We start from the raw sequence: 24,888 nt of genomic DNA on the forward strand, positions 1-24,888 counted from the left end.
GGAGAAGGGTTTCTCAATCCCTTGATGCTAAGTCCCACCTCATTCTAGGATTTCTGTCCCCTGTTGCCAAGGAGGTTTACACCTCTGGGAGTCATGTCCTACGTAGAGGGGGAGGGCAGTGAGTCTGCTCGTCATGTTGGCTGAGAGAGAGAGAGGCCATGTCTCAGCAACAAAAGACGTTCTCTGGGGTGACTCTTAGGCCTAATTTTAAGTAGACTTAGCCTATCCTTTGTGGGGATAAGTTTCATATGAACAAACCCCAGTTTGAGGGTTCGGCCTATTGATTTGTTTGCCCTCACTTCTTGCAAGAATATCAGGCCTTCTCCAAATGGGGAAGTTGAATTTTCCCTCTTTCTCACCATTCCCCCAAGGGGACTTTGCAAATACTTTTTTATTTACGTGTTCAAGTTACTCTGGAATTTATGAGGGCATCATCAGGACAAACCTATAAAATCTCATGCCCTTTTCAAGGTTCCATGTACTTATGGTGTTCAACTGAACTGTCCATATAAGTTATATTAAGAGATGCACTAGTCAAAATATAAATTTTGTTCCAAATAAACATTTTTTGTTTATTTTAAAATATGATTAAAATATTTGATAAAAAAAGGTATCCTACCTTCCTGTATCATTTTTCATCATGAATGTTTCTGGTAACCCTTTAGATTTGTTTATTTTAATATGGATATCTTAATTTGTCATTTGGCCATATGAAACATTCTTTAAATATATTACACCTAATTCTATAGGTATTTCACAAAGATGGATCAAGTCAAGTTTGGACTTTCTGATTTGATGCTGCAGTTGTGTTATATTTAAGATTTTGAACTCACCTCCTCCTTGTATCCAACCATTCTGTACTATTCGATGAAAAATGGAACCTTTATAATGTAGCCTTATGCCACTTTCAGAAAACCCTGCTTTTCCTGTGCACAAGAACTGAAAATTTTTACATGTTTTGGGACATGCATCACAGTAAAGCTACAAAATAAAGAAAAAGGTTTCAGAGGTTAAATACTTAATATGTTGATAGTTACAAATTTTCTCCCAATTTTTTAAAAAACAAAAACAACAACAAAAACCTCTTACCTCAAAAATCAATCTTCCAATTGGATAAAAACCAATACTGATGTCCAAGAACACAAAATCATGCTATGAAAATTAGGGAGCAAAAAAATAATGCAGGTCAAAATCATGTAACAACATTTCAGAAAGACCAAAAAGAGAAGAGATATAACATTTTTAGTGAGAAGAGATCCATGGTATTAGTAGGGGATAATTTAATAGCAAAATGAAAATGAATGACTTTCATTTTATTATAGCAAGCCTTTACAGCCTAAAGAACCCTTCAGTAGTGAAGTTTTAAATAACATTAACGTATCACGCAAGATTTAGAACACATATCCGCTAAATGTGAAAAGGATCACTGGTGATTTCCCTTAGGCAAAGAAGCAGATTTTGAATTCTCCTCTATTTCTCTTTTCTTTCCTGAGTAGTCCTGGGAAAAGATCCATCATGAGCACCAAGGATTTGATTATGCAATGCCCTGGATAGCACAAATTAGCTAACCACGGCCAGGCCACATCCTTTCTGAATGGGAGAATAATGCCACTATATTCATAGGAGGTGCAGCACCAGGGGTTAGGAAAAGAAGTATGCTCTGCTTTTGAGTATAGTCATTAGTATTCTCTTGTTCACAGATGCCCCCAGCTCTTGTTTTCAATTGATACTCTTTCAGCAAACATTTTCAGGACCTTGTATAGTCCTATAAATAGTTATCCTAAATGAAAACATTAGTCATCATCACAGTAGCATTCATTTACAGGGTAGAGCACATCTAATGTTTTCTATTTCAGTTTTCAGGTACCAGTCTTATACACAAAACTGCTACCTTAGTTAACAAGGTGCATAACTTGCCCTGCCCTATTTCTTAAGACTCTAGGAAACATAAATTAATTTTGAATGTATCACTATCATTATTTATGTAACTTTATCTTGTTTTAATTAAATTAAGAGACTGAAATAGTATTCTGCAATCCATACTATTTTTAATTTGTTTGCATCTTTCAGTTTCTGTAATACAAGCTCCTAATTTTAAATGAATATTTAAAATTCCTTTTTATGAATTTTATGAAAGAATGAAAGGTATAATACAGTAAACTTTACAGGGCTTAGGAGAAAAAATAGGATATATTGGAAACCATGGTTAACTTATTAAATGAGTAGTAAGACCATCTGGGCCTTACTAAATTTCCCTGTATATTAATACATTATCTTTATGGGGTTGTTAACAGCAGGTAATTCTGAAAAGTCAATGAAAAGAGATCAAATGAATGCAATACAACATAATGTTCCAGTGATGACATTATGGAATGATGATACAGCCAAGCACACAAACATAATTGTCTAGCTTATCACTCCAACCCGGAAGTAAACAAGACAGCCTCTGAATAACTGAGTCCCTGGGTTTTACTCAGCAAGAGAAGTACGTGCCCTGTGTGAACATCTAAGGACTTTCTCTGGATTTTAGGTTCTCTATCACTGCCACTAATTAATTCAGGCTCTCAATACCTTTAGCCCATGCTATTACGGCAGCTTTCTCTCTGCCATGCCGGTCTGTTTCTGCATAGCCCCCCAAATTATTTCTAAAATAATCTCTTGGCTCAGTTTCCTCCTGGATAAAATCTAACTCTTTGTTCAGAATGGACAGTAAGTCATAATCTAGCTTCATCCATTCCATAGTGGATCTCTGAGTTTTGGGATTTTTTTCTACTTCACATCTGAATACCCTTCCTATTTGGGGAATTTCCACAGGCCCCTCACCCCTCTAACAATCCAAAGGGGCCAGATTCTCCCTCTTTCCACCCAGCAGACTGTGGGGCAGTGATCTGGGCTCGACTGAGATCTTGCCTGGGGCTTTGGATCTCCAGGGGGTGACCCAAAGACGCAAGGAGATTGAGAAGTTAAGAAGGTGAAGGAAGCCATGCAAAGCCAGGGCCCGAGGTGGCGGCAGAAAATTTTTCGATCATTTTACCAGTCTGATTAAAAAGAAGTAAAAGTATATGATTTTCTACTGGAAGTCATGTGATAAAGGTAAGTATTAGACTCTCAATGCTGCTGTTAATCTCTGCTGATGCGTACCCCTCTCGAGGGGAGGTCTTTCTAGTCTTTCTATTTTTAAATGGGTGATAATAAATGTATATAAATCTCTAACGCGGAGTAGACATATTTGAACAAGGATGTCCTCCTGCCTATGCAATTTGCCCACTGTGAGATATGGTTGCTTTATACCCCACTCTGCCCTACTGCAGTTCTTTGCAACCAGATTATAAAGTCATTTAGGGCCCAAAACTTAGTATCCTACCCATTTATATCCCCTTTGAAAGGCTAACAATTATTAATGCTCAATCAATATAAATGATCAAGGATCTCACTGTGTTTCTCAAAAAGTTAGTATAACTTGCCTTGGTGTCTCTTAAGAATTTCGTGGAATAATCCACAGTAAGAGCTTCATAAAGTGCAGGGGGCTTAAAGTCAATTATATCCCACATCTTGTGGGCCCATCTTTGCAGGTCAAATCCATTTCCCAGGAGCTGCTCATTAATAAAACACATCACATAGGAAGAATATTCCCAGGTTTCACCCTTGAGGTCCTGTAAAGTAAAAGGACATATAGTTCATTTGAACAATTGAAACACAGGGAGTACAGAACAAGAAAAATAAAAGGACTATATATACATATAAAATAAAGAGGGGGGGTGATAGTAAAAATGCTATAATCACCAAAGATGAATGGTTATCTGATATCAGAACTCACTGTGCATAGCTTACTTGCTATGTTAACTTGAAAACAAAATGTGATCTCTGGCTTCATTTCTGAAGCACGTTTTATTGTGTGCCTACTTGGAAAGGTTGTGGATTCTGAGTAAGACATGACTTCTAATACAAAGGATCCAGAGAATGGTTTTGTAATGGAAGGGTTCAGGGTATGGAAATCCTTCCAAGGACCAGCAGGAATTTCCAGGGTACAGTCAGGGGCAGTGGGGAAAAGAACTCACCGTTATCAATACTTTATTAAGTCTTAAGCTCCTCAAAGTGAAGTGTGTTACATCCATTCTACATTTTGTGGAAGCATAAGGCCAGACCCAACCTAAGTAATTCAGTCACTGAGACCTCAAACCTGCCAAGAAGCACTACATATAACATGGGAACACATGATTCTATTGGACAAGGACAGAAACTTGGCCTGAAAGGGAAGAAAAGGTTAAGGGGCTAAGCATCCCGAGGAAGAAAGAATAAGGAATAAAGAAGTGATGGGAAAAAAGCAGCAATGATAAACTAGAAAGCCTCATTGAGGCCCCATGAGAAAGGAGCGAGGAAGAGAACACAAAACATATCAAGGTCAGTCACCCAGGTTGAAAAGGGAGGGGTACTGGGAAATGGAATCCACGCCAATCTTTACAGTGGGAATACATAAGGGGAGCTGGTACAAATCATAAAGCCAGGGCATGAGGTCATAGCTCTCCTGTAGGTGGAGGGCAGAGGTAGGCAGTACAAGTTTGATGATAAGAATTAAGTAAAATCATCTGAGTGGTATATAATCAATCAGAAGTTAAAGATGCAGTACAAATTTGGGCTCTGCAGTGACACTAACTGGGTTCAAATCCTGACTCCATAACTTACTGGCCTTAGGATCTTGTGCTAGTTATTTTAAACTGTCTCAGTTTCCTCACCTGCAAAATAAGGATAATAATAGAGCCTAAAATACAACAGAGTTGTTAGGGTGATAAATGTCTCCAGTTTGCTTAGGGCTGTCCCAGTTTTAAATTCTTGCAACCTGTAAAACCCCTCAGTCCCAGGCCAACTGGGACAATTGGTCATCATAGTTGTTGTAAGGATTAAGCTAAAATAAGTGGTTAGACTACTGTCTGGCACGTAATAAGAACCAAGTAAGTGTTTGCTATTATTCCATTTGTATTCCAATGAAAATGCATTATGGCCATTCATGTGACTGAGCAGAGTGAAAAGGTCTCATAAAACATCATTATCTACATGAAACTTAATCACAGGATCACAGGACATCATTGTGTAATTGAGCAGAGAGCAACTGAAACTGCTCAGGTCAGGGGAAACGAGATTTCATCAGTCACTGGGGAGATGCAGTGAGGCAAAGAAACTGGAACTGGAACTCACTACAGGACTAGGTTAGGGGTGATAAACTAGAGGCAGACGCCCATATCAGCCATTTTCATGATGGCTCTCCCCCAACATGACAATCAATGCTGGGCCAGGATGTCATCTTGGAATCCCTCTCATCACATGCTGCAGACAGCACTTCCAAGTGAAAGGAGTTCATACCCAGAAGGAAATCTACCTGCCATCCCTGGACTAAGCTCAGCTACCATAAGATCTGGGGCTCTATTGTTAGAAGGAAGAATACAGAGAAGGAAGCTTCAACTAGGACAGGGCTGCCCCGTGTGAACTTGGTGCCTGTCATCAGAGCTCCCCATGCAAGCCCCCTGCTGTTCCAGTACCACCATCGACACCTTCCAGGATAAGGGCCAGGAAGAGTGTCAGGCCTCAGTAACCGGGGTGTAGAGTGGCACTCAGTGTGAAGTGTGAGTGAATGACATGCAGGGAGAGGGGTACGCATCAGCAGAGATTAACAGCAGCATTGAGAGTCTACTACTTACCTTTATCACATGACTTCCAGTAGAAAATCATGTACTTTTACTTCTTTTTAATCAGACTGGTAAAATGATCGAAAAATTTTAGGGGAAGTGTAGCATTTAAAGAAATGAAATCTAGCTGTGCTAAAATGACTGCTTCAGATTTTCCAGATCAATAACAGATGCATAATTCAAGCAAAATTTTGTCCTTTGACAATATACCCCAGTCCCCAAATATGCTTTACCCTTTTTTTCTCCTGTAGATATTGATCCCATGCAAATTCTTGAAGAGGAACTATTATAGGATCTTCAAATTTGGATGGGTGTGTATTCTTCAGACTCTAGGTTTCAAAATAAAATTACTAGATTAAGTTTCCTTTTAAAGTAGAAACCATTTCCCCTAATGTAAAAAAATATTTTTATTGATAAAACAACATACAAACACAAACATTCTTAGCATACAAACATTTAGTACATGGTGTACAATCAATGGCCCACAATATCATCACATAGTTGTATATTCATCACCACGGTCACTTTTTAGAACATTTGCATCACTGCAGAAAAAGAAATAAAAGAGAAATAAGAAAAAACTCATACATACCATATCTCTTAGCCCTCCCTCTCATTGACCACTAGTATTTCCATCTACCAATATATGTTAACATTTGTTCCCCTTATGTTTGCTTATTTTTTTATCCATGTTTTACTCATCTGTCCTTACCCTAGATAAAGGGAACATCAGACAAAAGGTTTTCATAATTACACAGTCACATTGAAAATGTTATTATACAATCGTCATTATACAATCTAGTGGGGTCTGGACAGAGATACAGGCTTGGCAGAATCTCACGGCAACATGCCTGAAAAAACGCTGAAGATGGCTGAAGACTGCATTTCCACATTTCATATATGTCTACATTTCTCCTTGAATGTCATTATACAATCGTCTTCAAGAAACAAGGCTACTGGAACACAGCTCTACAGTTTCAAGTACTTCCCTTTAGCCACTCCAATACACCATAAACTAAAAAGGGGATATCTATATAATGCATAAGAATAACCTCCAGGATAACCTCTCAACTCTATTTGAAATCTCTCAGCCACTGACACTTTATTTTTTCTCATTTCTCTCTTCCCCCTTTTGGTCAAGAAGGTTTTCTCAATCCCTTGATGCCAGGTTCCAGTTTATCCCAGGATTTTTGCCCCATGTTGCCAGGGAGATTTACACCCCTGGGAGTCATGTCCCACGTAGAGGGAAATTTCGTGTCATATGAAAATTACAGTAAGTCAAATTTCAGTGTCCATAATAAGGTTTTATTGAAATATTACCATTCATTACAAATAGTCTATGGTTGCTTTCACACTATAAAGACAGAGTTGAAGAGCTACATCAGAGGCCTTACAACCTAGAAGGCTTAGTGTATTTACTATCTAGCCCTTTATAGAAAGAGTTTGTCAATACCTCCTCCACAGAATGGTAAAGGCATGGAAAACCAAGTGTCTTCATAAAAGGAGCTAAGGGAAAAAAAACCCCTCAAACTCATTAAATATGACTTCTGTCACAAAACTGCCGATTTCATTTGCCTAGCTAACACTTCTATGTTTTTGTTTGTTTTAAGGCTCCATGTATCATTTTCACAGACTTCTGATCATTTGTTTCCTTCAGCTTGATGCAAATTTTACCTATTTTACAAATTAGCTAATTTCTGATTTAATTACAAACTTTCCTTTAACTATGTGGATACAGAGTAGGCAAGAAGGCAGGGATTTCTTAGATGTCTTCTAATTCATTCACTCATTTTAGGAACATTTTGGGTCGTTTCAGCCGGGTGCTTTGGAAGATACGGGCATGAATAAGGAACAGGTTCTAGTGGGGTCTGGACAGAGATACAGGCTTGGCAGAATCTCACGGCAACATGCCTGAAAAAACGCTGAAGATGGCTGAAGACTGCATTTCCACATTTCATACATGTCTACATTTCTCCTTCATTCAGGTCATCCGTGTGCCACAACATGACCTGGCCAAATTCTTCCTGTTTCTGAAATAAAATAAATTGGTTTTCCTTGACTGTTTATAAAGAAATGTTTGAATTCTCCAAAGCATCTGTGGGTCACTTGTTTAAGAAACCCATGAAGCACCTATTTCGATGGGAATTCACCGACTGCAACAGAAAATTTAAAGAGAAAACTTTCCCGAAAGAACAGTTTTCAAACCCCTCCCCCCACCACCAGGGAGAAGGTGGTAAGAATCAACTAGTTTTATGGCGACATTCTGTTCTAATACATATCTGTCACGAATTTTAAAAATCCATAATTCAGGTACGAATAAACGTGGAATAAAACGTGCTTGTAAAAACAAAAACAAAAACGTGTCTGTAGAGGAAGGAACTACTCCCCGGCCCCCCGCCCCCCCGCCAAAGATTCTGAACTCTCCCTTCACTCGGATCCCCCTTTAAAGGTCGCCCTTTTCCAAGGGTGAGGAAATCGAACGCCCCCCGGACCCTCACTTGCGGGCTACAAGCTCCAAACGAGGCAGGCTGAGCCCGCTCCGCCCGGAGATGGGGGCGCGGAGACCCGGGAGTCGGGAAGGGCAGCCCCACACTTCTGGTTTCTGTACGGTTACCTCAGCTGTGCTCTTCGCAATCTGAAAACCGGAGCTTTTGAAGAGCCCCACCACCTTCACCTGCAGTGGCCGCTCGGTTGGCGACTGCGGGCGCCCGGGCGCCTGTCCAGCTAGGCGCGGCGCGGGGCTCGCCATGGCCGCCGCTCGGGGACTCCCGGGCAGCACAAACACTGCGCGTTGCCTGGGCAACCGCGCGACTCCGCCCCGCCGCGGGAAGGGGCGGGGGTGGGGCGAACGAGCCGAGGCCTTAGCGGGGCCTTTCCTCAGCTCCGCGCCTGTTGCTCGCCAAGCCGGCGGGAAACCCGAGAGAGGCACGCGGGCCGCCGTGGCTCTGGGACGTACTTCGAGGTCTAGGAACCGGGAGCCCAGCGCCCGGCGCGCCGCGGCTCGGGACAAAAGGAAGGTGGCCTCGCGAGCGGCCCTCGCCCACCCGCCAGCGTCCGGGTTTCGTAGCAGATCGCCTTTCTCGGTGGGCTGGCGGCCGGGACCCGCGGCCAGTTTAGGCCGGGGAATCGGTTGCCCGGGCCGCGCGGAGTGGGTCCCGGAACGCGCCCCACCCCCACTCCCCGGGACGGGCTGGGGCAGAGCAGTCCCTGCCTGGGCCTGAACCTGAGCCTCGCGGGCGTCGCGGCCGCGACCAACCACCTGTGCGCGCCGCCCGGCGACGAGACGCCGCCCGCCTGCCCGCCCCCATCCAGGCCAGCGCGACCCAGGCAGAGCTGTCCCGCGGCCCAGGAGCGCCCCTACCATGAAGCCCAACTTTACCCTGCGACTGAGGGTCTTTAACCTCAACTGCTGGTGAGTGCGGCGGCGGAATGGAGCCTGCTGGCCACGTTTCCATTTGCACCTACACAACCAGAGGTAGAAGGCCTGCTTCACCTAGCCACGGCCCTGTCCCGGCAGGGGGGACCCCTTCTGTGCCAGGCGCCAGGACCCACATCTGGCCCCAGCTCTGGTCGTGCCGGGAGGGCTGAGGACCCCAGCCATCACCTCTCTGGCCCCCTCTCTTCGTCAGGGACATTCCCTACCTGAGCAAGCACCGGGCAGACCGCATGAAGCGCCTGGGAGATTTTCTGAACATGGAGAGCTTCGACCTGGCCCTGCTGGAGGAGGTGGGATTGTGCTGGACGGGTGTGGAACCCGAGGCAGGGAAGAGGGATGACTGGGGCACGGGAGGGGACTTTACTCCTGAGGGAAGGGCTGGTCAGGCAGGCATCTGCACCCCATCCCTCAGGTGTGGAGTGAGCAGGACTTTGAGGCCCTGAGACGGAAGCTGTTGCCTACCTACCCAGCTGCACACTATTTCAGGGGGTGAGAAGTCTACTGGCCTGGAAGCCTATTCTCTGCCAGCCCTTCCCTAGCCAGCCTGCACCCTCCTCCCTCTTTCCCAGGGTTCCCTCCCTTGGGGTGTGGGAGCAGGAGAGGGTGGAACCAGGAACCTTCCTATACAAGGGCTGATGAGCTTTGTTCTGGGGCCCGTCCTAATAGCACTGAGATAAAAAAGTAGCTGGTAAGAGTTGGGAGACAAGGGAGTAGAAGAGGAACTTGGGACTGGGTATTTCTCTTCCTGCTCTTCTGGTTATTAAGCAGGGCTTGGCTTTCAGCGGGCTCATTGGCAGTGGCCTCTGCGTCTTCTCCAAACACCCAATTCAGGAACTCACCCAGCACATCTATACCCTCAATGGCTACCCCTACAAGGTAAGCCTGACCTCTGACCTCCTCCATCTCCCTTCCCCAGCCCTTCCCTTCCATTAATGTGAAATAGGGGAGGCCGCTCTTCTAGGGCTGCAGGGGATGGGCAGGAAGAATTTTGCAATGCCCTGTACCTCCTTCCTCCAGTAACCTGAGTCCCTGCCCCCTCCTGCCTGCAGATCCAACATGGCGACTGGTTCTGTGGGAAGGCTGTGGGGCTGCTTGTGCTCCACCTCAGTGGACTGGTCCTTAATGCCTATGTGACCCATGTGAGTGAAGCCAGCAGTGCTTAGGACTGGGACAGGCATCCTGGTCCTGGGTGGGCCAGGTGGGATTCCCCTAGTTGTGTTTGCTGGCAGTGAGGGGTGGGACAAAATCTCCAAAGGTACCAGTAGTTAGGGTTCACTCATTCTGTACTAAGCACCATGCAAAACAACAGAAACAAGCCTAATTTAGACAGATTTTCTATCCCTGGGACTCTCCATTTTATCTGCCATCATCTCTTCTATCTTACTCAGCTCCATGCCGAGTACAACCGACAGAAGGACATCTACCTAGCACATCGTGTGGCCCAAGCTTGGGAACTGGCCCAGTTCATCCAGTGTGTGAGCCTGGGTTTGACAGGGGAAGTGGGGTGGAGCCCAGGGCTTGAAGTGTGGCCAAGACCCCATTTATAGGGCAGAGCTGGTGAGGGCAGAATGCCTGCCTCACCAGCCTGACACCCCCAGCCACACGTCCAAGAGAGCAGATGTGGTTCTGTTGTGTGGGGACCTCAACTCGCATCCCAAAGACCTGAGCTGCCGCCTGCTGAAGGAGCGGACGGGGTTGCATGATGCCTACCTTGAGACCCGGGACTTCAAGGTGAGCACTGGCCTGATTTTTTATGCCTCCAGCTTTTCTTTCTGCTCCACCCCCCACATCCTAGTATGAGCACCTCTTCACTTAGGGGTGTGAAGAAGGCTGCACCATGGTACCCCAGAACTGCTATGTCAACCAGCAGGAGCTGGAGCCCTTTCCCTCTGGCATCCGCATCGACTATGTGCTCTACAAGGTCAGGCCTTCCTCACACACCTCTACCCACTGCTGCTCTTCCTCTCTCACCAGCCTGTGCTGGTTCTTTGTCCATCTCATGTGATTTTGGACCACTGATATCTGGAGCATGGGTTGGCCAGGAGCTAGTTCCCTTAAGTGTAAGCTGCTGTCTTGCCCTCTCTCTTCCTAGGCAGTCTCAGGCTTCTACATGTCCTGTAAGAACCTCAAAACCACTACAGACCATGACCCTCATGGTGCCATGCCCCTCTCTGATCATGAGGCTCTGATGGCTACTCTGTGTGTGAGGCACAGCCCCCCACAGCACGATCCCAACCCCACCCATGGTGAGTCACACCCATCCTCTCCCTCAGTACTTCCTCACTTGAAAACAGCCCTTCTCCACTCTGACCTCTCTCCCCCACCCAATGCCCTACCTTATTTTAGGATCAGCTGAGCAGTCACCGTTGATAAGTGTGCTAAGGGAGGCCTGGACACAGCTGGACCTGGGCATGGCTCAAGCTTGCTGGTGGGCCACTGTGGCTGGCTACGTAACTGGTCTGGGGCTGCTGCTCTTGGCATTACTGTGTGCCCTGGCAGCTGGAGGAGGGGCCTGGGAAGTGGTCATGCTGCTCTTGACCCCCAGTGTGGGATTGGTGCTGGGGGCAGGGGCAGTCTATCTCTTCCACATGCAGGAGGCCAAGAGCTTATGTCGGGTCCGGGCTGAGCTCCAGCATGCACTGGGAAAGGCAGGAGAGGCCCAGAACTTGGGCTCAGAGCCTCAGCCAGTTCAGTTCCTGGGTTGGCAGGAGGGGGACAGAGCTGAGGAACAGCAATAAAGCTTGACACTCTTGATGGCTCTGCCTTTTTCCTTGTAGAGGCAATGATAGGTACCAAGGGTCAGTGTGATAGTCAGAATGGTAGGCCTTAAGACTCACACATCTTCTGCCCTCCCTGTGCACCTCCCACCTCGACTTGCAGGCAGCCTGGGTCTTGTCTGTGGTAGAAACAGTTTTATTATAAACAGTGAGGTCCTCTCCCAGGCTGCCCTTTCAAGCAGGGGTGGCCCTGTCCTAGGGTACTATGATATGACATCAGGCACTGTTCCTGAGGCACCCAGTGAAGGCCCATCTGGGCATCTTCTCTGTAGGGAAGGAGGCAGGCAGCCCACCCTCCTCTAGCCCTAGGCTTCAGCCCCCGAGGCCAGCTCGCTGAGCCTGCGCTCCTCCTGGAAGCGGATGAGGGCATCTCGCTGGTCCACCACATCCAACAGCTTCCTCAGGATCTGTTCCTCAGCCTGCCGGTCAGCAGCTGTCTTTAGGGTTTCTAAAAGGAGGTGGTGAAGCTTGGACAACAGAGAAACGGGCAGGGAAGCAGGAGAGGCACAACCTAATTTCGATCTGTGTGACTTCTGCCTGGACTTTGTTGCCTAATTGTCAACACCAAAAGTTTTCTGGCATTTAGCTGCAGCAAACTGATTTTGAAGAAAATCTTTGTGAAAGTTCAGTGGTATAGCTCAGGTTGAGCTGAAGAGAGGGGTGGGCTTCAAGCCCCATTCTCTGGCTGCCCCCAGACTTGTCTCTGAGCTGCATGGCCTAGAGAACCATGTTGTTTGTGTCTATGTGAGGTCATGGGGTTGTGCTGTGTCCCGCCTACCTTCCTGGTTCATGTAGCTTCGTAGTTCCTGGTCCAGCTGCAACTGTTTCTCCTCCAGGTTCAGCTCCTTCACCCTGTGGAGGTCAAGGATAGATAGGACACAGCTGTCCGTGGAGTCCCAAGGACTTAGTTGGGGGCCTGGCTCATAGACCACTGCCACCACCCTTGCGTCCCCTTACGTGATCATAAGCTCAGCCTCCTCCGCTACCAGGCTATTCTTCTTCTGAACGAGCTGTAGCAGCTGTTCTAACCACAATGCCTTTTGCTGTTCTGGGAAACCTGATAAGAAGGAAGAGGGGGGAGGAGTAATCAGGAGGCATCTTGCCTGGGTCACAGGGGACATGGACTTGGGGGCAGCAGGGCCCAGGGAAGGGGGTATAACAGGCATGAGGAGTGTTTAGGAGCTGTGCGCACAGCCCTGCCAGCCTGCTGCAGGCCAGAGCCTGATGGTTTGAGAAATTGTTGGGGGCTGAACACAGTGCTGGGAACAGAGGGGTATTCTAGTTTGTCCCTTCCCTTGTCACTCACTGCTCTGGCTTCTCAAGGCCAGCTCCAGCTTCACCCCCTCGGCCTCCAGCTCCCTTAGGGCAGCCTCAATCTCATTTAGTCGCCGTTGGATGGCCTGAGGGTATAAGACAGGAGGCCCAGGAGTCTTTGGATTGCTCTAAAATGGGAAATTGAGGGACTCTGATCCCAGCTCAGACTTTTGGGAACCTGTGGCCTCACCTGGGCCTTGCAGAACCTCTTCATCTCCTCCTCCTTGGCATGGCGCAGGAGAGTCCGACGCCACGTTGGGTACTTGTTCATAGTGCCTGAATTTTTGGCCAAGGAGAGCAGGACCTGTATGTGGTAGGGTCAGGCCAGTGAGGTGTAGGGCCAGGCCCCCTGGTGGATGGGGCTTAGGGAAGCACTGTTTGTGAGGCAGGAGAGAACCTGGCCTGGAAGTGGATTTGGGTGAGTTCCGATAGAAAAGATGGAGGTCTAGGGACATGAAACACAAACTGTGTGAGAAGATATTCAGGGAGGGGCTCAACAGAAAGAGCATAGTGTAGGCTTCTCTAGGAGAGGGGTATTTGGTGCATGCCGGCTGGCTCGAGAACAGATGGCCAGGGTCCTCAGTCACCTGCTCCATGTCTGAGTCCAAAGCTACATCTTCCTCTTCCTCTTCCTCTTCGCTTGAGGAGGGACTCCCTTCCTCCTCCTCCATGGCCGCAAGAACTGAGTCAGGGAGCCCTGAACAGAGATGAGGCAGACATAGCTTGGGATCCCCATGTCCTGCCTTTCTGCTCCCCAGGATTCCCCTTGCAGGAGTCCTAGGACCTCCTGCTCCCTACACCAGCCCCCATCCTGGGTCAGCACATCTATGGACAGAGGCAAAGCATTACCTTGAGGTCCCTGTGCTGGCACTCCCCAGCCTACAAAGCTGCCTTCCAGGGCCTGGCGGGCCAAGGCAGAGCAGCTGCGGGGGGGCTTGGGCGGTGGCTCCGTTTCTGAGTCAGGGGTAAGGTGAAGGGAGGACAACCGCTGGCGTTCTGGGCTGGAGAGGCGGATCAGCCGGCGGGTGGTCTGGCTGGGGCTTGGAACAGGACTGGCCCCCTCCTGGGGGATTGTGGGGACTGAGGGCACTTGTGGCATGCTATCCTCACTGGGTGTGGGGAGCTCCTGAAAAAGCCACGTGGTCTGGTCAGCGTGGGCTGAGGCCACCCTTCCAAGAAATGTGGGCTCTGGCATTTATCCATTTCCTTGAAACATTGACTGAATACTGTCAAGCAGTGTTCTAGATACTCGGAAAACATCAGTAAATCAAAGAGACAAAAAGCACCCTCGTGGAGCTCACATTCTAGTGTGGAGGAATATTCAGTTACCGCAGCAAAGTTGGGTGGACTTCCCCAGCCCCACAGCATATACACATGCACACACACATTCACAGCTTTTACCTGAGGCTCAGGGCCTCCGTCGCTGCCAACCTCTTTGTGGCCTGGCTGGGGCAGGTGCTGGAGGCAATAAAAATGTCCTGGGAAGGATGGAGAGGGGGGCATCGAGATGTAGGCAGCCCAGTGCCCACGATTCAGAGTTTACTGGGGAAGGTGGCAGTGGGCTGGGAGTGGGGTGGGGGGAACAGACGGGATTCTGGATTTGCAAATGAATTTTCTTAGAACCTCACATCTGGATTTTTGGAGGGGACAGAAAAGACCCGGAACTCAAAAAGGATACGTTTTGTCTTAAACCTCTTTCTGCCTCGTGCCCAGCATCCAAGTTCCCCTCCACCCTGGAGCTTCTGTGTCCCCCAGGCAGGGCTAGGCCCCCAGTCCCTCTAGAGACCTCCAGGTCCACTCACCGTCTCCTGGGTGCTGCCTGTAGCCACTGGGCCACAGTGTGGCCTCACAGCTATGGCATCGGAAGCAGCTCCGGTGGAAGAGACGGTCATCGGCACAGAGGCGTTCCAGGATATAGAGGTGTTCCCCACAGATTGCACACAGGTCTCCTGCACCAGCCTGCAGCTCCCCCAGGCCACAAGGTCAGATGAAGCCAGGGCCAGCTGCAAAGTTTTTCCGTTTTCCTACAACACCCCTTTCTTCAGGCCTCTGCCTGCAGACAGAGCTATGGTCTCACCTCCTCATGTTGGGATGGGGGTGTCAGTAGCACACTGGACTCTGGGAAAGATGGCTCCTCAGTACTTGGCGTCTTCTCGGTACTTGGGGTCTCTACCTAAGGGGGGTTAAAGGCTCAGGCTGGAAGACCAGAAGGACAGAATAGCTGGAGACTGAGTGTGTGCAGATGAATAGAAAGGGCAGGAAGGAGAAGGGGAGTGAGACTAAGAAGGGAGACAGGATAGGAGTTTGAGGGACATGGGTGAGAAGCAAGATATGGAAGGACAAGACTTAGGGGAGATGGTACCCCAGGAAGGGGGTCAGAACATGGGGAAGAGGACCATCCAGCCTCTGCCTATATTTACCTCCAAGCGAAGCTTCTTGCCACCAGCATCTTCCCCATTTTCCTGCAACAAATCCTTCACTCTGGGCATGGGCCACTGAACCCTCAACCCTACCCTACCCCCATCAGGAATGTCCTCCCCACATCATGCCTCAGAATGTCCCACTGGGCACTCCTGCCAGCCCCAACCCTGCCCAGAATCCCCACCTGGGCCCGGGTCCGTTGCAGGGTCCTCTGCAGTTTGCCAAGGAAAAGTACAGCACTGGGGGTCCCTGGAGAGCCCTGACTGACAGGACCTGCAGGGAGAGGCGGGGTCAGAGTAGGTGGATCCAGTACTTTACCCCCAGGACAGAGAGCCTCCCTCCAGCCCACCTCTCCTCTCATACTCACACCCACCTCCCTACCCACTTGTGTCCCACCAGCCTCCTCTCTGGGTCACCTGGGCTCTGGGGCTTGCCCTTGAAGGCACTGTGGAAGTGGCTGAGGTAGGCGATGAGGCCTAGTGGGTCACTCCCTGCCACCACTGCCTGGGCGGACAATACCGGTATGATGCCCAGTTCCTCCTCTGCCATCTTCAGTGCCCAAGTGGTCACTTCCAGAGCCCCTGCCCCCTGCAGTTCTGAGGGTTCCCTGTGGATGCGGGGAAGAGAAGCCAATGGGAGACAGGAGCCTGGCCCCATTGCAGGGACAGAGGGATGGGGACATAAGGTCAGCAGTAGGAGAGGGGAAGGGATAAGGGCTGGGGAGGGACTGGTGGGCCACAAAGGGAGAAGAGGACATGAAGGCATTTTCTTTCTGCCCCCTCTCCCTCCCACCCCCAGTGACAGCTGTTCCCGGCCTTAGAGGGACCTCTTCTCCTCATAAATCTCTCCCCTCTTTTAGTGCATTTGATTCTCGTAAGACTTTCTCAGGGTGAGCAAAATCAGGAATTCATCTCCAGGGAAGTAAAATGGTAGAGCAGGGACTCAGCCGGGAGTGCTCACTCCCACTCAGGGGCCTCCCACGCTCCCCACCCCACCTGCTCCCCACTCACAGAAGGCCAGGCCGCAACCGGTGCACTAGGGCACACAGGGCCAGTCCACTGGCCCAAGAGGAGGCCAGGTCGGTGACATGGACCCCTGGGTACCCAGCTGTCTGCTCCTGGCACCAGCGCAGCAGCTCCCCCTGGGCACCCGCCGACCCTGGGGAAGAAGGCTAGGCTGCACTCATGGCCCTCTGTCTGCACCCACCCCACCCCAGCTCACAGCCCAGATGCTGACGGGTCTGTCTGGGAGGAGCCAGGGACACCCACTCTCAGCAGCACCTCCTCCATCCCGAAGTTCTCATTAAGAATTCCTTTTTGAAAATATTTATGCCTTCTAGCCTCCTATATTCTGAAGCAGATAGAAGGAAAAATCTGAAAGGATGACAGACTCTGGGATCTGTCCTATAGCTACTTGTGGAAGAGTGCTTTGAAAACTATTGCTGTTTTCTTTCTTTGTTTTGTTTATATGTTACATTATACAATAAAAAGGTTAAAAAACAAACAAACACAGCCTCGACAAATAAAAAACCTAAACCTCAAAAAATATATATCCCTTTTTGGAATAAAGTGAGGGGAAGAAAAGAAAGGTGTAGTTGGGGGTTGCACGGCTGGAAGGCGTCAGGGAGAAAGGTGGTGACAGACAGCTGTGTTTACAGCTGTGAGTGCAGACAGCTGTGGCCACGCGCTGCCCTGGCAGGAGCAGCCGCCAGCACAGTGAAGTACTGCCATGCCGAGGGGCTCCGCTGCCCTTGCGTTCCTCCAGGACACCCCCAAACTTCCCTGCCGTCCAACCCCTGAGCAGCCTCTGGGCACTGCTCTAACTGGCGGTGCCTGTACCTTGCTGGGTGGTAAATACTTTGGCACCCCTCCGGAGCAGGCCTGCTCACCCGTGGCCAGCTTTCCTGCATCTGTCTTGTCACTCTTCCTCTGCACAGGCTCCTTGGCCATCACATCATACAGGTCGCGTACCTACGGCAGCACCTTCCAGGTCTCCAGGCAGTCTCACGGCCCCCCCACCTCAGCCCACAGGGGAGGGCCAGCCTGGGGCGGACTGACATGGGTTCAACAGGCAGGAGGGAAGGCCTGGCCTGGGGGCTGGCTTGGGAAGCCTGGTGGGGCAGGAGGCGGGATCTGACCTGGTTGGGGGTCACAGCTCGGAGGTTCAGGTTGGGGTAGCGGGTGGCTGGGTCCAACCCATACTGGGCCACGTTGCGGTGCATGTTTTCTGGGGACGTCTGTGACAGGAGCTGGTACAGACTTTCGCTGGGGAGGAGGCAGAGGCACGAGTGAGGGAGCACCCATCAGTTTCCCTCCTCCCCCCACCCCTCAAGAATTGTCAGGCCTTCTCTTCGTTCTCTTTGCCCATGCCCCCCTGTATTCACCCAGCACCCCCTGGTCCCACATCCAGTCCTCCATCCCACCCAGGCCTCACCGCTCAGCCAGCACCTCTAGGGGCCCAGCGCCCTCTGCCCACCGCTTCACCATCCAGGCTGCGTCAAAGGCTGCCAAGAAGCCACGGGCCACTCCAGTGCCCAGGGGCCAGAAGGGCTGCAGGGTCGGAGGAATGGGAGGTAGCTCAGCCAGAGGCCACGTGTTCCACAAGGTCACAGTAGAGGGGTCACCTCACCACACCTCGCAGCCTCTCACCTCCATCAAGTAGTGCTCAGCTCCTCCCCTCAATAAGCAAATCTTTTTTATCTCATCGTCCTCATTAGCAAACTTCCTCCCCAACCAAAAAACCCTTGTACCTCCTTGTAGGCAGTTTCTGCCTCTCAAAGCATCAAAAGCCCCACCTCTTTCCCAGAGAGGGAATCCTGAACCCCCTCACCTCCACCAGGCAGTCTCCCACCAGTCCCAGCAGCAGGCGGGCACCGTGCTTCTCTTGCACACGAGCAGAGCTCTCTGCCCGCATCATGCTTGTGAAATCAAAGGCGGAGACGTCAGGCCGCCCATGGGCATCCTGGGCAAACTCCAGCTTCCCGAGCTTGCCATGCGTGGCAAAGTCAGCAGCTGCCCGGGCAAAGCGCTGCAGAGCCTCAGGCACCACATTAGCACCGCTCAGCAGCCGATCAGTGTCCGGCCAGTCCTACATGGCCAACAAATCAGAACCAGCAGGGTCAATGCCAGTTCCACACCTAGGTTGTGCAAGGTGCACATCCTGAGGCCCAGGGAGGCAAAGCAGCTTCCCGACTACACAGCCATTGAAGGCTGCACCAGGTCTGGAAGGGAAGGGCCCCACACCCTTCCTCAGCACTCGCCCTGCTACTGGGGGTCTCAGGCCCCACCCTGCCTCTGGGGCCCAGTATTATTGCTGGTCATAGGCTTGCTTTGGACAAGTCACTAAACTTCTCAGTGCCTCAGTTTCCCCATCATTTAGACTTAACATAGCTCATTCTCAAGATGTTCATGAGTTAAATGAGAAAATGGATGTAAAACTCTCAACACAGCACCTAGCACGTGGTAGGCACTTAACTAGTTTCATTCATTCAGCACGATATTTATGGAGTGCTTACTATGAACCAGGCACCATCCTAGGCACTGGGACATAGCAGTAAGCAAGAGACAAAGAGACAAAAGTTCCCGCCCTCACGGAGCTTATGTCTAAAGCATTGTGACTGGTGTTCAGTCTAGAACATGACTCCTGGTATTACGTAACAATCCCAGGGGAAAGAGCTTGTGCAGCTGGAGGAAATGGCAGGACAGAGTCAGGAGAGGATGGGGTGCCTCCACCTCAGGGCAGTCGATGTCCAGGCCTAGCCTCTACTTCCCTGGGCCACTGACCAGCTCCCTCCCTCAGCCTCCACCCGGCCAGCCGGAACCCACCTGGTGCAGCACCCCTAGCCGCAGCAGGCACTGTTTCTTGGCTGTCATCACAAAGTAGTGAGTGTCATCCTTGTAGTACACAATGTTCTCCAGATCGATGCCTGGGGGGACAAGGCAGGAGGCAGATGTGCCTCTTCCTGGGTATGCATCCCCTCTCCCACCTCCCCAACATGGCCTGACTGAGAGCTGTGGTCACAGCTTAGGCTGCAGTGTGGGCCCACACACAGTCCCCTGAGTTCCGGGTGGCTCCATGGGCCATCTGTCCCAGGCCCAGAAGGTCTGAGGGCGTGGGACACACAGGGAAATTTAGGTCGGGTGGCAGCTGGGAGACCTGCACCGCATGGTCACATGTGTGTGGACAACAGCCCGGCTTCTGGGGAACTGAGGTGTGCACACCCCAGGGGCGTGGCAGTGTGACACCAGAGTACAATAAGGCATCTCTTTGAAGTACCAATTTCGTTTTGAGCACAGTTAGAGCTCAAAACAAAGCTCCCATACATTTTGTGAAACATTCCCAAGATGTGTCAAGCTGCATGGCCAAGTGGGGCTGTGCCTGATAAATTCCGGGGGCCCAGGTTCTTTCCCCTTTGCAGCCAAGGTCACAAAGATGGAATCAGACTCCTGGGACTGAGGACAGATATGGGAGGGAGAGGAAGGGGGAAGGGAAGTGCAGCGAGACAGGCCCTGACCCGTGGCCTTGAGCAGGCTCTGGAAGAAGCTCTGGTTGTAGATCCTGGCCACACCGCTGATTTCAGGCACCTGCGTCTCCTCCACAGACCGCCCATTCACAAAGTTGGCTGTGATGCCAATGGCCAGTTTGCCGCGCATTTCACGCACTGTGAAGCCTGGAGAGAGGGGATAGGGAGGAGGTGGGTAGTGGAAGGAGGACCAAAAGTTGAACAATCTAGAGACAGACCCAGGGGTTGCCCAAGGGAAGGAAGACACTCACCTTCAGGGACAAATTTACCTCCGGCTGCCGAGATAAGAACATCAAATTCATAGTTGGCCAGTAAGGCTGGGGGGCTGGGCTGAAGCTGGGCACGCCAGCCACAACCTGGGACAGAAGGTGTGAGAGGCACAAAGGCGTGGAGATCAGAAGAGGTCCCTACACTCCCAGGCTGGGACAGTGAAATAATGTAGGTGTGTAAAAGACTTTGTGGTTTAGAAAGCAGTGGTACCTTGTCTATCAAATTACACCTTTACAAATAACCATGGCAAGTAAGGAGGGAAGAAAATGTTATTTCACTTGAGAGATACTCAAACTGAGGCTCAGAGTGGTTTGCCCAAAGCCACCTAAAAGCAGACTCAGCGAACCTCCAGTCCCACCCACTCTTCTTCCTCCACCAGCCCCACTTCTCTTGGGGATTCCCAGGAGCAGAGAAGTACTTACCCTTTTTGGGAGGGGGCTGGATGCCAGTGAAAGTGACACCCCAGTGAATTTGCACCCCCAGCAGTAATGCCACCTTCAGCAGGAGCAGCTGAAGCTGCCGAATGCCTGGAAGGGAGGAGGACATTAGGAAAAGGGCCCCGAGTCTGCCCAATCCCCAAGCACCAGTGTGTGCCTGCTCAGAGATGGAGAAGGTCAGAGATAGTCCATTCAACTGCCCACTTTACGTGTGAGGGACCTGAGTCCTGAAGGCCAGCTGGCTGAAGTGACCCTTGTCCACTCTCTCTCTTGGCTGGCCCAGCGGCCCCCACCCTGACCTGCCTCTGGACCCAGGCTCACCCGCCCCTCCAGGCCACCACGTGGTGCTCACTGATGTGGTCCAGGGTGCCTGTGCAGAAGCGCCCGTAGAACTTCTTGGCACCCAGTGCCCGCAGGTCATGGATGGTGAAGGGCCAGAGGTGTAGTACGTTGTGGCGAGAGAACTTGGTGCGCTTTTCCACCAGCACCACGCGGGCCCCCAGCAGTGCCAGCTCCACAGCAGCCCGCAGCCCACAAGGTCCAGCACCCACCACCAGGCACTGCAGACATACAAGGGCAGTGCGGGCATGGCAGCCACCCCTCTCCTCTGCTTCCCCACTCTCCACGCCCCCTCCCAGGCACCCCGTATCCACCTTGGTGCTGCTGCAGGCCCGGCCCTGCTGGTAAACAGCCTGGCCCGCTCGCTTGTCCAGCTTGGCCCACAGCGACTTGGCGCTCCAGTAGTTGAGCTGGTCCTTGATCTTGCTGTACTGCGGCAGCCCCCCACCGGGCTCCACATCCAGAGCCGTGCATAGCCCCTGGAAGCTGCTCAGCACATCCTGGCACAGCTGGGCCTGCAGGAAGCTCTCAAAGTGGGCATGCGCTGGGTTGGTGGAGGTGGGCGATGCCATGGAGGCCCCTGGGGCTCCCAGGAAGAGGAGCAGCTGAGCGGGGGTGAGCAGCTGCTGGAAAAGAGAAGGAGAGAGGGGGGAGGCTGGAGGAAAGAGGAAAGGAAAAGGAAGGGGAGGAGAAGAGAGCTGCTGGTGACCCTGGGGAACTTGGGATCCACCTCTGATTGGCTCTGCTTCTCCCTCCCAGCCCCACCCCAGCTAAGATCTGCTCCTGAGACAGCTGCTATCCCCTCCACTCCAAGTGAAACTTGCCAAATTTGGAAAGAAAAACTCTGCAGTCCTGGGCACAAAGGGCACCAGGGAAGCCTTGGGAGCCTCCAGCTCAGCTGTCCAGTCCAGGGCTCTCCCAGTCAGGTGGGGCCAGGCGGCAGGAATTCTCAGTGGTGGGGAGGGCAGGCTGCCGGGGAGGAAGGCTTCCCCGGCTCTGTGACAGGGACAGATCTAACCCCCACCCCACCCAGCCGCTGGGTGCCCACACTGCCCATCTCACCCTACATCACGCTGCACCAGGCACCCTTTGCTGGCCTCAGTGCCACGCTGGGTGTGGAGCATGTCTCATGCCAGGGACAAAGTTTTCTTCCTCTGCACTGGCGCTTGTCTTCTCGGGGAGGGGGGGCAGTTTCTAACTGGGTAGGTTCCACTTCCCACCTGCAAAACTACCTCAGCAAACAGCCAGAGGATGTTGCGACTGACTGGAGGGGGGCCTGAGTCTATTTCTGACTCACTGTGGTCAAGACACTTCCCTGCGAAGTTGCCTCGGCTCCCTCGGGCCCCGCGGGCGGGTCGGGGGCGACAGCAGCGGAGCGGCCCCTCCCAGCTCCCTCCCGCCCCGCCCCCTCCGCGCTCGGGCGCGCTCTCTGCTCTCTCCGGAATCTTCTGGACAAGGCCTCTCTTTGTCCCCCCCTCCCCTACTCCGCCCCCCCACGCAACTTGAGGGGTGTCGGAGGGGCTTTCCCACGCCGGGCCCGGAAGGAATCCGAGGATGGAGTTGTCCCTGGGGGGCAGTTAGGGAGGGTGGGGGGCCGCGATGGGGACGGGTCCCTGGCGATGACCCTCCTCCCTCTCTGGCCGCCCCTCGCGTCCCAGCCCGGAGCCCAGCGGGCCGCGCCGAGGCAGGGGAAAGGGACTTAAAGTGGCCCGCTGCGGGTCACCAGGGCGAGGGCAGACAGAACTCCGTGGAGAGCAAAGATCTCCCTTGGGGGCGTAGGTAGTGGAAGGAGGAAGACATCTGCGAAAGGTGGGGGGGTGGGGGGTGGGAGAGGGGCGCCCGTCCCCTGCTAACTCCACGACAAAGGAGATTCGAGGGGCGGAGGTGGCTCCGGCAGAGCGGACTGCAAGGATGGAGAGGGAAATGCACCCCGGCGGCGGGGTGGGGGCGGGGTACCCACAGTTCGCACGGTGGCGCCTGGAAGGGGGCTAAGCCGGGCTCGGCGGAGGGTCGGGAGAGGCCGGCGGGACCAGGCACTTCCCCGGGAGGCCCCCCGCTCCGGGCCCGTGGGCAGGAGGGCGCACCGCTGGCGCAGCTGGACGACTTACCCGGCGGCGCGTCAGCCGGGAGGGGCCGCTTCCTTCCGGACCGGCGACCGAGTCTGGCCGGGGGACGGGAGGAAGGAGGCGGAGGAAGCGCGGAGGGAAAGCTGGAGATGCCCGCTTTATTAGCGTCTCATTAGCATCTCATTATAGCCGCGGTGCCGCGCTCCCTTCAGTCCCGGCGTCGCCCGCGCCTGCAGGGTGGCACCCCAGGGCGTGGCGCTGCAGGCACTCGGCTCCGCGGGGCGATCGGAGCCGCCGGCCGTCCTTGGCCGGGACTGAAGAGCACCCGCGGCCTTCCATGCCTGGGCGGCTTATCTCTTCCCTCTGACTGAGAACCAACCCCCTACCCTCCCGCTCTGCCAACTCCGCGGGCCGGACTGGGTGCCCCGGACTGGGCAAGAAGTTTGCAGATGCTGGCGGTGGCGTCGGGATGTCTGTGCTCTACTCACCGGGGATCCACGGCCCGGGTGCCCCACTATGGATACAGCAGGGAGTCCACCTCCCCTGAGACAGGTCTGCCCCTAGACCCAGGCTGAGGGCAAAGGGCATGGATTAAGGTCCTGGGAACTCAGGAATCTGCAGCTTCCGCATACAGGAACATGAAGAGTGAAGGGGCATGGGGGTCTTTGGAGTGGGGGTTTATCAGGCCATTACTATGAAAGGCAGAATGGGAGGGGATGGGTGGGATGGTGGAGTCCCCAAGGTTCAAGAATGCCTTAGAGTGAAGACTCAGACTGTTAGCGCTGAAAAGGGCTTGGGAGACCTTTGAAATGCCTTTCTCATATTCTGGATAAGGAAACAGCACTGAAAGTGAAGGGACTCCTTCAAGGTCATTCAACAAGTTAATATTAAGAAGACATTAATTCCCATTTATTGAGCCTCTACTAGGAGTATTACCTTAATTTCATTGCTCAGTAATAGTTGCATTTTACTGAAAAGGAAACTGAGGGTCACAGAGTTTCCTTGTCCTGCAGAATTTACACTGCAGGTGGCAGAGCTGGCTTTGGGACCCAGGTCTCTCCAGGCTCTACCACACCAGGGTTGATTCAAGATGACAAGTAAAAGGCTGGCATTATAAGAAGTTGTTTCTTGTTGAGAGAAAGTGACGCTGTTACAGGAGAGACATTAACAAAACCAAGGAATAAATGGGAGGGCAACTCTCCTTGAGATCCAGGAACCAGAGAGAGCTGGGTGCCTTATGGCTCTACTACTTTCCTTATTCTCATGTCTGGAGACCCTCTGAGACCCAGTGAGGCCTGAACACTCATTGCCCTCAGCTTGAGCTGAGACCCAGGCAGGGAGAGGGAGGCAAGGCAAAATGCCTGCTCTCTGCTGAGAAAGGCAGGGAATTCAGCCAGATCACACTTAGGAAACTAGGGCAGCCCATCTTAGCTGGGTCCATCTGGAGTGTGACTCGTTATTTGGCTTGAAATGTATTTGCCCAACATCAGACACACCCAGATTTAAACATATAGTGTAAAAACGTTCTAAAGTCCACTATAAATGTGTTACTAGCCTTTTAGAACCAACTCCTTCCCTTTCATTAGCAGATGGCAAACAACTAGCTGCCCCAGCAGAGTCTGGCC

At 51.7% G+C, this 24,888-nt stretch overlaps 3 protein-coding genes across 28 annotated transcripts in view; 1 reads left to right on the forward strand and 2 right to left on the reverse strand.

The window, feature by feature from the left end:
* The window catches only part of PPIL6 (peptidylprolyl isomerase like 6), a 41,285-nt gene extending 32,816 nt beyond the window's left edge, over positions 1-8,469 (reverse strand). For 5 of the 14 annotated variants that reach the window (XR_013176338.1, XR_013176337.1, XR_013176336.1 and 2 more), the window contains exons 1-5: positions 8,296-8,467; positions 5,915-6,010; positions 3,465-3,653; positions 1,090-1,152; positions 834-981 (exon numbers count right to left, since the gene is read on the reverse strand). Coding sequence is in view for 9 of the 14 variants with exons in the window: in XM_077162619.1 (XP_077018734.1) it covers positions 834-981; positions 1,090-1,152; positions 3,465-3,653; positions 5,915-6,010; positions 8,296-8,430 (631 nt within the window). In the remaining 5 variants the exon portion in view is untranslated. Of the gene's footprint in view, positions 1-833; positions 982-1,089; positions 1,153-3,464; positions 3,654-5,914; positions 6,011-6,108; positions 6,227-6,532; positions 7,712-8,295 lie in introns of those variants that run through there. The other 9 variants (XR_013176340.1, XM_077162621.1, XM_077162627.1 and 6 more) reach the window with 6 other exon arrangements.
* Positions 8,470-8,500: 31 nt separating this feature from the next.
* Positions 8,501-11,873, forward strand: SMPD2 (sphingomyelin phosphodiesterase 2). Of its 5 annotated transcripts, none has more exons than XM_077162614.1 (10): positions 8,501-9,093; positions 9,311-9,407; positions 9,530-9,606; positions 9,900-9,993; positions 10,167-10,256; positions 10,506-10,592; positions 10,702-10,848; positions 10,934-11,038; positions 11,210-11,363; positions 11,464-11,873. In XM_077162614.1, exons 1-10 carry the CDS (start codon positions 9,044-9,046, stop codon positions 11,853-11,855), a joined length of 1,293 nt encoding a protein of 430 aa, XP_077018729.1. In that variant the 5' UTR covers positions 8,501-9,043; the 3' UTR covers positions 11,856-11,873. The 5 variants fall into 5 exon arrangements, with proteins under 5 accessions (XP_077018729.1, XP_077018730.1, XP_077018732.1 ...); XM_077162615.1 differs by having other exon boundaries at positions 10,506-10,588; positions 10,716-10,848; XM_077162617.1 differs by lacking the exon at positions 10,167-10,256.
* Positions 11,382-23,487, reverse strand: MICAL1 (microtubule associated monooxygenase, calponin and LIM domain containing 1). Of its 9 annotated transcripts, none has more exons than XM_077162584.1 (25): positions 23,306-23,487; positions 21,512-21,820; positions 21,211-21,418; positions 20,844-20,948; positions 20,403-20,507; positions 20,143-20,298; positions 19,454-19,554; positions 18,459-18,716; positions 18,063-18,178; positions 17,767-17,893; positions 17,518-17,599; positions 16,640-16,787; positions 16,046-16,236; positions 15,814-15,902; positions 15,629-15,670; positions 15,286-15,381; positions 15,011-15,167; positions 14,610-14,686; positions 14,058-14,334; positions 13,796-13,905; positions 13,399-13,512; positions 13,201-13,294; positions 12,852-12,951; positions 12,673-12,746; positions 11,383-12,342 (listed from the first exon to the last, which is right to left on the reverse strand). In XM_077162584.1, exons 2-25 carry the CDS (start codon positions 21,767-21,769, stop codon positions 12,200-12,202), a joined length of 3,228 nt encoding a protein of 1,075 aa, XP_077018699.1. In that variant the 5' UTR covers positions 21,770-21,820; positions 23,306-23,487; the 3' UTR covers positions 11,383-12,199. The 9 variants fall into 9 exon arrangements, with proteins under 9 accessions (XP_077018702.1, XP_077018703.1, XP_077018699.1 ...); XM_077162582.1 differs by having other exon boundaries at positions 21,512-21,823; XM_077162581.1 differs by having other exon boundaries at positions 21,512-21,852.
* Positions 23,488-24,888: the final 1,401 nt, after the last annotated feature.

This window comes from Tamandua tetradactyla, chromosome 5, assembly GCF_023851605.1.
Source record: "Tamandua tetradactyla isolate mTamTet1 chromosome 5, mTamTet1.pri, whole genome shotgun sequence".
NCBI lineage: Eukaryota > Metazoa > Chordata > Mammalia > Pilosa > Myrmecophagidae > Tamandua > Tamandua tetradactyla.